This window comes from Dreissena polymorpha, chromosome 3 (assembly GCF_020536995.1).
Source record: "Dreissena polymorpha isolate Duluth1 chromosome 3, UMN_Dpol_1.0, whole genome shotgun sequence".
In the NCBI taxonomy this organism is placed as follows: Eukaryota; Metazoa; Mollusca; class Bivalvia; order Myida; family Dreissenidae; genus Dreissena; species Dreissena polymorpha.
This window is the reverse complement of record NC_068357.1, coordinates 35770541-35782550: the sequence shown is the minus strand read 5'-3', so window position 1 is coordinate 35782550 and position 12010 is coordinate 35770541. Positions and strand designations below refer to the sequence as shown.

Genomic DNA, 12010 nt, shown 5'->3' with positions numbered 1-12010 from the left:
CTTTTTTATGGAGCTGAAAAAACGTACTTATTGTTTATGCGTCCTGCATGGGAGGTACCAATACTCCGTGTCTATGTATAAAGAGTTGTGATACAAGTCTATGGAAAGATCTTGTGAATGTGACCTGAGTGAGGATCAAACCTGGAATACCCTGGGTACATGGCTGACTCACTGTCAACTCAACTATGACAATATATGGAACTTTACATTCATGGAATATTTTAATTGTATTGCATCATTTATCAAACACTGGTTATTTTCATGAAATGGTTTGCAAAATCCTGCTTAAACATTTTGTGTGTGTGCACCAATATATTTCTGAAACTTTTAAACTAGCAATTACACATTGTATAATATTATTGTGGCAGCCATGTTTAAAAACTTCTCTGAAGGCACATCTACATTGATGTTTTCAGTCAGCATTATATTGTGTGAGTCACAACTTAAGATCAATTAACTTAATCGAGAAGGAAAGAGTGGCTCCAACTACTGAGATAGTTATAAATCTCAACCTTAGCCTCAACTGAAATATGGACCTGGCCCCTTAACTAAGATAGTTATCAATCTCAATGTTAGCCTCATCTGAAATATGGACCTGGCCCCACAACTAAGATAGTTATCAATCTCAATGATAGCCTCAACTGAAATATGGACCTGGCCCCACAACTTAGATAGTTATCAATCTCAATAGTAGCCTCAACTGAAATATGGACCTGGCCCCACAACTTAGATAGTTATCAATCTCAATGTTAGCCTCTACTGAAATATGGACCTGGCTCCACAACTTAGATAGTTATCAATCTCAATATTAGCCTCAACTGAAATATGGACCAGGCCCCACAATTAAGATAGTTATCAATCTCAATATTAGCCTCAACTGAAATATGGACCTGGCCCCACAACTAAGATAGTTATCAATCTCAATATTAGCCTCAACTTAAATATGGACCTGGCTCCACAACTTAGATAGTTATCAATCTCAATGTTAGCCTCAACTGAAATATGGACCTGGCCCCACAACTGAGATAGTTATCAATCTCAACGTTAGCCTCAACTGAAATATGGACTAGGCCCCACAACTGAGATAGTTATCAATCTCAACGTTAGCCTCAACTGAAATATGGACCAGGCCCCACAACTGAGATAGTCATCAATCTCAATGTTAGCCTCAACTGAAATATGGACCTGGCCCCGCAACTGAGATAGTTATCAATCTCAATGTTAGCTTCAACTGAAATATGGACCTGGCCCCACAACTAAGATAGTTTTCAATCTCAATGATAGCATCAACTGAAATATGGACCTGGCACCACAACTAAGATAGTTATCAATCTCAATGTTAGCCTCATCTGAAATATGGACCTGGCCCCACAACTAAGATAGTTATCAATCTCAATGATAGCCTCAACTGAAATATGGACCTGACCCTGCAACTGAGATAGTTATCAATCTCAATGTTAGCCTGATCTGAAATTTGGACCTGGCCCCACAACTGAGATAGTTATCAATCTCAATGATAGCCTCAACTGAAATATGGACCTGGCCCTATAACCAAGATAGTTATAAATTTCAACGTTAGCCTCAACTGAAATACGGACCTGGCCTCACAACTAAGATAGTTATCAATCTCAATGTTAGCCTCAACTGAAATATGGACCTGGCCCCACAACTAAGATAGTTATAAATTTCAACGTTAATCTCAACTGAAATATGGACCTGACCCCACAACTAAGATAGTTATCAATCTCAACCTTAGTCTCAACTAAAATATGGACCAGGCCCCACAACTAAGATAGTTATCAATCTCAACATTAGCCTCAACTGAAATATAGACCATTTACCTTACTTGTAATCATTAAAGCTTTGATTGACATTTATTGAAGATTTTCTAACATCAAGTTAAGATTGTTCATATTAATTGATCCAGGCTTTGTAACAAGCTTAAGTTAACATATTGCTAACAATGTTAGCAAGTCCCTGTATTCCAATGATCACTTAAAATGCCCCCTACCTAGATCTTGGTGCCTATGTTCCTCAGTATTTTGATAAGGCAGCTTAGCCTGTATCTGGGAAAACAGAGATTAATGCATTTGCATTAAGTGTTGTCCCAGATTAGCCTGTGCTGTCAGCACAGATTAATCAGGGACGACACTTTCCACCTAAACTCGATTTACGCTTAGAAAAGACTTCCTTAAAACAAAAAATAGCATACAAGCAGAAAGTGTAGTCTCCACAGGCTTATTTGGAACTACTTTTTTGCACATGCATTTAGCCCCGATTTTCCAATATTGAAGCTCAATTTTGTGTTTCTGCTACCTCAGTATGCGTGGTTTGTGTTTCTGCTATCTAGTATGCGCGATACCTGGAAGACCATTTCTCCAACTTGAAGAAGGCAGCCACAGACTCCACAGAGCGCAGTGTCCCCCTGGATGACACAGGCCTGGAGGCTGTGAAGAGTGTGTACAAGAGAGCCTGCACCATACACCTCCCCAAGAAACCCTACGTGCACCTGGCATGGGCAGCCTTTGAGGAGAGACAAGGTAACATAAGGATTGGCTGAATATCACACCATGCTCTGTGAAAACAAGGCTTTATGGATGTTCATGAGGTTCTGACCCAGATTAGCCTGTGCTGTGAGCACATGCTCATCAGGGATGAAACTTTCTGCTGTGAAGGAATTTTTTGTTGAAAGGAATTCTTTTCTCACAAAAATTGAGTCTGGGCTGTAAGTGTGGTCCCTGATCAGCCTTTGCAGACTGCACAGGCTAACTTGGGACAACAGTTTATGCACGTGCATTAAGCCCCATTTTACCAGAGCGTGGCTCAATTAGTCATAAAACTTGATGGAAAGCCTTCAAAAGTATTTGTTGCTGTCAATTTCAGAGTACAGGGGATTATCAACGGTTTTTATGCCCCCGGTAGGGTGGTAATAGCAGTTGAACTGTCAGTCTGTTTGTCTATCTGTGTGTTCGTCCGAAAAATTTAACATTGGCCCTAACTTTTGCAATATTGAATATAGCAACTTGATATTTGGCATGCGCATGTATCTCATGAAGCTGCACATTTTGAGTGGTGAAAGGTCAAGGTCATCCTTCAAGGTCAAAGTCAAAATATACAATCCAAGGGAAGTAATAAGCTTTAAAAGGGAGATAATTTCTAAACTTGCCATGATATATTAAAATTTTATTATAAAGCGGCGCAATAGGGGGCATAGTGTTTCTGACAAACACATCTCTTGTTGATAATTTCTTAACTAGCTGTTTTTCATAAAAAATGTAATTCATGTTGACATTGGAAAGGAATTGCCCTTTTTACATGTCAGGGGTGGCGAAATCTCAAAAAACTATACTAGTCCACGGACAACCATTTAGGAAATTTAACTTGTCCGTTGCTGAACTACACTTGTCCGTTAATGTTTATATAAATTATAAACGCATTTATTGATTAATGTAAAACAATGTGGAATATACCAAAATGAGTATGATTTGCTAGTTTTGTTTATAGTTGTATTTCAATAGTACATTCATTATAGCAGTATATTATAAACAATATAAAGACTTTCTAAAACTATTAATCTTGAAAAGCTAGTGTTAAACCATGTGTTGAACATAAGTACATCGTAATCTTAACAAATTAAACTAATCCAATATGTCGACCTCATCAGACTGAGGCTCTGCGCCGCTACTGGTAGCAATTTGATTAACAGATTATCATCAACTGGTAACCATTGAAAATCTGTGAGCCAAGTTTCTTGAAAAGTTCTGGTGCGTATACTTAGATCATATTTTTATCATAATCTTTCTTAGTTTTTTTTGGAGGTGGACTGCTCAAAGCTTCGGGTTTCTGCTCCGTTGTTGAAGATTTAAAAAAACTAAATGTTCCATTTTTACCATTAAAGTCGTCTTAAATAACAAGGTAGACCGTGTTTTGATTATCTTACTTTGATACTTTTTATTTCCGTCTGATTGTAAAAATAAAGAAACCAGTCTGTACACTGTCTAACAGTCGGGCCGAATGTTTAAAATGCGGCATGCTCCTGGTCTCTTATAGAATAAGGGAGATCACTGCGCAGGAGAGTGCCCGTATTTTAGTTTGATTGCTCCGCAAATAGCACTGACAATGTAATCGCATGTCAACATCCGGTTTTGTAAAACTTAATTACGGCTTTAATACAATGTATTTTTTTGTATACCTGGACCCGACTTTTAACAAACTTGTTGTCCACGGACAACTTAATTGAAAAAAATCAGTTGCCCAGACAAGCAAATGTACGACTCGGGCAACTCGGACATTTGATTTCGCCACCCCTGCATGTATGTGCTTAAGTCATGGTAGATTATTGTCTAAAACAGGTTCAATCTCTGTAAATAACATTTATCTGTTTTACTATACAACCAGTCTTAAATAACTGCTGTTATAAATCACATTTTATAAAAATGTTTACTGTGCCCAGGTCGCCACAACGATGCCTGGAAGATCCTGTCCAATCTGGAGGACGCATTGCCGGGTATGGTTATGGTTGCTATGCGACGGATCAGTCTGGAGCGACGCATCGGCAACCGCGAGAAAACAGAGATGCTCTTCCAAGAATACATTGATAAGGCCACAGACATGAATGTCCGCACTTTCTATGTCATCAAATATGCAAGATATCTGTTTAAGGTAAATAATTTTGTTTCAGAATTTTGAATGCAAATATACTTTTATTTTCACTCTGAAACAAGTGTAAAGTTCTGTCTAACTGATTTCTTCACATCTGAAGCAATGTTAGACTGCAGAAATATTTTGTTTTGTTTAAAATCTTACTACTTATATAACTTAAGAAATTAAAACAAAACAAGTAAGATAGTATGCCTTTGTAAAGAATATTGTTGATTAAGTATTGTTAAAAAACAAAATAACATAGTTTTTCATACCAAACATTATGTTACCTGCAAAGTACAGATAATTTTTGAAAATTGTCATATTTCCACACTCCACGGGTTATATGAGTAACTCTAAGTATTGATCTATCTTATTTCTTTGGAACAAACTTTTCCCACATTTCTCAGGCAATTAAATTGAAACTTTATCGCCATGAACTGTAGATGTGCGAAACTTAAATTCTCAGTGATTGACACATCAGTTACTTACCTTTGAATATAGCTGACAATGCGATGCGCGGCCATTTAGTTACGTTTAGTTCTGATTGCATTGTCAGGTGCTTGGTGGGCTATAAGTCACGTCTGGTTTTGATTGTTTTCCAGGTTCTTGGAGATGAGATCCGGGCCAGGAAGATCCTCATGGAGGCTCTTGAGAAGGACACAGTGAGTAGGGGCCATGTATGGGTGGAGACTGAGTATACAAATATTGTACAATTGCTCATCCCTTGATAGCCACCTGGAGCCATTTGAATTATTTGCATTATTCTGTAGTATTTGTAGCTTCAAAGTAGAAAATTGTAACTGATTACTTCTCCACTTCCCAAATACACCCTTTCCCTAAAATCACCTTGAAGAATTTTTTTATAAGATATCCAACCAACCTAATGTTGAAAACTGCATGGTTTAAACCTTTGACATTAATCATACCTTTGACATAAACTATGCCTTTGACATTAACTATAACTTTGACATTAACTGTACCTTTGACATTAATCATACCTTTGACATTAACTATACCTTTGATATTAACTGTATCTTTGACATTAATCATACCTTTGACATTAACTATAACGTTGACATAAATCATATATTTCGCATTAATCATACATTTCACATTTATCATACTTGTCACATTTATCGTGCTTTTTACACTGATCACATGCCTCTCTGTTTTCACTGCTCAGCGCAATGAGAAGTTGTACGTGCACTTGCTGGACATGGAGTATCAGAAGAGACCAATAAACGTGGACAGTGCCCTTGAAATCTTCTCACGTGCCATGACCAGCGCCGACCTCACCATGAACACCAAGATCAAGATGTCCCAGCGCAGGCTTGAGTTCCTTGAGGACTTTGGCTCCAGCATCGTGCAGTGAGTGTACTGGGGTTTATGCCTGTAGTATTCTTAAATACCAGATATCATTATGGAATATCGTTTGGGACAGCTCCATATCCAATTTCTTAACCCCTAGCTGCCTCTCTGGACTGCTCACATGGACATTAAGTGTGAAAATATTTTGAAACTTAATACATTTAATCAAATAAAAAAACTATGCTTAAACATTACGGAAATTACAAGTGTTAGACTAAGGCATTTTTAGGATTTTGCTTTTTGTAAAAAAAATTCTCCCATCTGGTCTGTATTTCCACCCTGTACCTTTTTTTAGACTTAAATCTTTACCTGATCCAGCCAGCTGGCTCAGTTGGTAGAGCAGTGGGTTACATATCTGAAGAGCACATTTTGTAGGGACTTTCTCCCCTTCCTCTGATTCAAGGAGGGTAGTTTCGGCTACAGGTATAAGTATGTGCAGTAAGGACTGGTAAACCACCTTACCCAGGAGAAGTAAGTTGGTTAAGTCACAGCCATGATAGGACTAAAATACTGTTGTGAACAACAAAAATATTTCTGTTATGATTCATGTTCTGGGAAAACTTTGCCTTTTGCTTGTGCTTAAAGTGTTGTGCCAGATTAGTCTGTGCAGTCTGCATAGACTAATCAAATCAGGGACGACACTTTCCACTTTTATGGTACTGTGAGACCATTATTATTCGTCTGGCATTAATTTTGGTCTATTTTGTCAGTTGACCGAGCGACAAATTTACGATCGTAACAAATAATTGTGTCCACTGTTTAAACAAAACTATGACTGAATTACCGTAGGTATGAGACATACAAATTCAATGTAGTCCACGCATGCATACTTAGTCTGTTTCGTAGTCAATATAAATCCCGCTTTGACCCAAAGGGGTGCACATAACACAGTGTATTTAACTGACATGTGGCATTGCTGTAAAATACGGATGCAGTTAAGCTGTATCTAGTGCGTTTTACTTCGTTTAGGTAGAATAGTAATGATTAGCCCTAATGGTTAACTACTTCATTCCCCATTGTGTGTATTGTGTTTTTCAACGGTGTTGACTAATTGGGTATTGGCTTTGTTGTTTCAAACACTTGTTAATGGTTATTCGGTCCCGCTAATCCGCTAATCATAACAATGAACTTGTCAATGGCATTTTATAATAAGGGCCAATTACTATCACCTGATAACACGACTATTTAAATGGCATGTGACAAACAGGACTCCCAAGTGTCCCCCCTTTTCCCCACCATGATTTGTCGCAACTGCAAAAATGGATTTATCGCGGGCATGTATTACAAACAAATCGGATATTGACATGACGAAATTGGCGAATTTGGAGAATAAGTCTTTTTTTTTTAAATGGCGAAATTCGTGGTTACAAAAATAAATGGTTTTACGGTATTTTTCTTTGAAAGGAAGTCTCTTCTAAGTGAAAATCCAGTTAAGGCGGAAAGTGGTGTCCTAGATAAGCCTGTGCAGCCTTTACGCACATGCATTAAACCCTGTTATGCCAGAACGAGGTTCGCACCATTTCAGGTTAAAGGAGTGTTATGAAGAGCATCAGAAGCTGATCAAGGACATGCAGTCCTCGGAGAAGAAGAGGAAGGCATCCACCGAGAACTCAAGGTACCTTCATGACCCAGTGGAATATTACTATACTATTACAACTTATTACCACATGGCCCAGTCCACAGACAACACACATGGCCCAGTGCGACCTTGCTATACTAAATACAACTTACTACTCTCCTCAGTATACTGTTCACTTTGCCATATCTGTTTGCCAAAAAAAAGCATTTTGAGAATGTTGTATGTGTAAATTGTTTATGAGCTATAAATAGCTTCTTATAAATGTTTTGGAGGGATGTTTTATAGTATAAAGAAACCTTTTCAGTAGAAAATTTGTTCGGCGGATGTGAAGTTAAAGTCCTTATTATAAAAGTTCATACAATTCATACTAGTTTTATATGCCCCCAAATCGAAAGATCGGAGGTATATTGTTTTTGGCCTGTCTGTCTGTCTGTGTCTGTCATTCATTGTATGTGTGTGTCCCAAAACTTTAACCTTGGCTAAAGTTTGATAACTTTTGCAATATTGAAGATAGCAACTTCATATTTGGCATGCATGTGTATCTCACGGAGCTGCACTTTTTGAGTGGTGAAATGTCAAGGTCACGGTCATCCTTCAAGGTCAAATATCATTGTATTTTTCTTTCCTAAAATTTAGCCTTCGTTAAAGTTTGGTCATAACTTTTTGAATATTGAAGATAGCAACTTGATATTTGGCATGCATGTGTATCTCATGGAGCAGCACATTTTCAGTGGTGAAAGGTCAAGGTCACCCTTCAAGGTCAAAGGTCAAATATATGGCTTCAAAGCGGCACAATAGGGGGCATTGTGTTTCTGACATCTCTTGTTATCTATTATAAATAATTGAAGCAAAATCATGAAACGAAGACATATGAAGCCATTGGCTAAATCTAAATGAGTCCTGTTTAATCGCGATTCCTCACTGCTTCTGCTCTTACCCCTTTGCCCAATATCAATTTTAGAGCTCAACTCAGAAGATGAGACTTGAGTTTCCATTCAACTGTGTGTGGAGAAGAAAATGTAGTTCAGGGAACAAAAATCTTAAATCTCAGCTATAAGAATATACGTATTTCTCCTCAAATTCAGGGTAGAATCACACTAAAAACTCTGAAAACTTGTGAGAACATCAGAGCATGATGATCAAACTTTTCTCCAAAATTGGAACAAACCCTTATAATATTGACTTAAGAATGTTTATTTTACTGGGCTCTGTTCTGCTTGTTTTCCAGTGAGGAACTAACCATCGCCGCCCAGGTGCAAGCCCCTCCCCCAGAAAAGAAGCCAAAGTCCAACGTGGCGGTCAACGGGGCGGTGGACCAGTCACAGATGATGCATGACTACACTGCCTACTGGCAACAGTATCAGGTAGGACACACGCCTGCGAAACTGTCGCTCTGACGGACTTGACAGTCAAATTTCTTGACCAAATCTTAATCAGGCAGTTTTTTTTTGTTAAACAATATACAAAGACATTAGCATTATAGTGAAGACATTGAACTACAAAATAGCCTATATATAACCCACAAGGCATGCATATTGGTCACTCAATAATATTTGTCTTGTACACACCTCTTAATGGAGCTTGCAAGTTGAAGCTAGCTTGAAATGTTGGTTCGCCCATATCAATTGGTTAGAGTGTAGGCACAGTTAACATGGGGTTTGTGAGTTCGCTTCATTGCCAAGACACTAAGAGATTGTCTGGACATTATATATATAGGCATTCTCTCAGTACCTCTGATTCAAGTAGGACAATTGTCAGTTATTTGTATAAGTATGTGTGACGTACTGATTTGACCAGCAATGCTTGCCCAGGAAGAGTATGAGCATGTTGACTGACTACTGTTATATGAATGCAGCAAAACATCTAAAATTAACCAACAAATGTTATATTAATCAAAATTAATAGTAATGTGTTCATATTTATAGTTTATACTGTAAGAAAGTGCATCATGAAATCATATAAGCCAGTTTATATATAACATAGAATGTCTAGCTCTTATTCAACCAGTGCAAGGCTAATGTGCTTGTGCTATCGTTCAACATGGGGAATTCTGTTCAGACTAGGTTTAATATAGAAAAACATCTTGGTATATAAATATTCTAGTAATTTCAAGCGCATTTTTGAAGTGATAATAAATGTACAAAAAAGTGTAATATTAGTTTTAAATCCAAAGGAACCCATGATTATTTGGCAGCTGTATCTATTTTATGTTGACCTGATTGCAGAACCACGCAGCAGCCTACTACCCCCAGGGGTGGGGCACGTACGGACAGTATTACAACTCATGATGGCCAGCAAGACATTTAGAAGTGTACAGCATGTAGCAGCAGAAGTGTATGAGAACTACTGACGGTGCACTGAGACTTAGTGAAAACATGTTTTGGATATTGAAGATATGAACTTATGTTGTGTCTTGTTTTATGGAAAGATGCCGGAAATGCGTAGTACTAAACTTTGTGTGATGATATATTTATTAGGTATAAATCACTATTATGACATCATTTTGCCATTGACATTATTTAATAAGTGGTTCATAAATTGTTCATGTTTTCAAACTTGTAATATTTTTGTTGGGTAGGAGTTCATAATATGTGTCTGTTTATGTTATTGATGCAGTTACCATGGTTACCAGTGCGGTTCATGAATCTTTCACATGATCACTGTGAGATCTGCATTTTATGTTTGTTTTTTAACTGTTTATTTTTATTCTGTAAACATTCTTGGCTGTGCATATAATTGCATCTGCTAGTGAGTGGAAAGTTTGAAGTATAATAACAACATGAAATGATTTCAATGGCTACATATGCCTACAAGATTTAAAAAGATAATATTCATACACAAATCTCTGTTTTTGAGTATTTTGCGTTCAACGATATATGGATTTCATATATCGTAGTGAACACACCTTTTGTAAAGTAATCAATTGTGTAATCTGCATCCAGAAGGCAACAAATCCCATCATCCTTTAATATATTACATTATAATGACAACATCATGTTAAATGATATGTTCTTAATAATATGTATTTTTATGTGTGCCATTTTTTTGTAAGTAAAAATGTGTTTTGCGTTTTGTTAAGCAGAAATGAACTGCCTGGTTTATGTGCTATTAAAATGATAATATGAAATCCAGTGTCTTAATCTATCATTTTAACTTATTACGATAAGTACAACCAGTATTAAAGGGCTCTTTTCACGTTTTGATAAATTGACAAAATTGAAAAAAGTTGTTTCAGATTCGCAAATTTTCAATTAAGTTATGATTTTTGTGAGGAAACAGTAATACTGAACATTAACCATGGTCTAATATAGCAATTATATGCATCTTTTGACGATTTAAAAACATTAAAATTATAAAGCGTTGCAACGCGAAACGATTTAATAATTTGGAGAGTTCTGTTGTTGTCGTTTAATTTTGTGAAACTACGAAGATTGCTTATATAAATTATAAAATACGTCGCCTATATTTAATTGGCAGGATGGCCGAGCGGTCTAATTGGTTTTTACTAAAGGATTCCGGGGGTCACTGGTTTGAGCCCTGCTGTGGGCTACTTTTTTTTCCTTTTTAGCTCACCTGTCACAAAGTGACATGGTGAGCTTATGTGACCGTGTGATGTCCGGCGTCCGTTGTGCGTGTGTGCGTCCATCAACAATTTGTTTGTGTAGACAGTAGAGGTCACAGTTTTCATCCAATCTTTATGAAATTTGGTCAGAATGTGTATATTGATACAATCTGGGTTGGGATTGTATTTGGGTCATCTGGGGTCAAAAACTAGGTCACTAGGTCAAATAATAGAAAAACCTTGTGTAGACAGTAGAGGTCACAGTTTTCATCCAATCTTTATGAAATTTGGTCAGAATGTTTATCTTGATGAAATCTGGGTTGGGATTGTACTTGGGTCATCTGAGGTCAAAAACTAGGTCACTAGGTCAAAAACTTGGTCAAATAATAGAAAAACCTTGTGTAGACAGTATCATCATCGTGTTTCCGGCAGCCATTTTGAACAGAGCTCATTTTTTGTAAATAAAGATTAACCGCCACTTCAAAGAAAACAAAGAGAAACAGACGAACCAGAGAGCCACAACAATACCAGAACATCTATCCACTTCGCTGCACTGTCCCTTACCCGTCCATTGATTCTTTTTTAGCTCATCTATTTTTTGAAAAAAAATTATGAGCTATTGTCATCACCTTGGCGTCGGCGTTGGCGTCGGCGTCGGCGTTGGCGTTGGCGTTGGCGTCGGCGTCCGGTTAAGTTTTGCGTTTAGGTCCACTTTTCTCAGAAAGTATCAATGCTATTGCATTCAAACTTGGTACACTTACTTACTATCATGAGGGGACTGGGCAGGCAAAGTTAGATAACTCTGGCGTGCATTTTGACAGAATTATGTGCCCTTTTTATACTTAAAAAATTGAAAA

At 37.4% G+C, this 12010-nt stretch overlaps 1 protein-coding gene across 1 annotated transcript in view; it reads left to right on the top strand.

Annotated features, from left to right (window-relative positions):
• LOC127873677 (pre-mRNA-processing factor 39-like) overlaps positions 1–10718 on the top strand; it is a 39077-nt gene extending 28359 nt beyond the window's left edge. Inside the window, exons 9-15 of the mRNA XM_052417608.1 lie at positions 2351–2540; positions 4454–4662; positions 5247–5306; positions 5828–6012; positions 7538–7627; positions 8820–8955; positions 9817–10718. Of these exons, the coding sequence (XP_052273568.1) occupies positions 2351–2540; positions 4454–4662; positions 5247–5306; positions 5828–6012; positions 7538–7627; positions 8820–8955; positions 9817–9879 (933 nt within the window). The 3' untranslated portion in view covers positions 9880–10718. The remainder of the gene's footprint in view (positions 1–2350; positions 2541–4453; positions 4663–5246; positions 5307–5827; positions 6013–7537; positions 7628–8819; positions 8956–9816) is intronic.
• The last annotated feature ends 1292 nt before the right edge of the window (positions 10719–12010 follow it).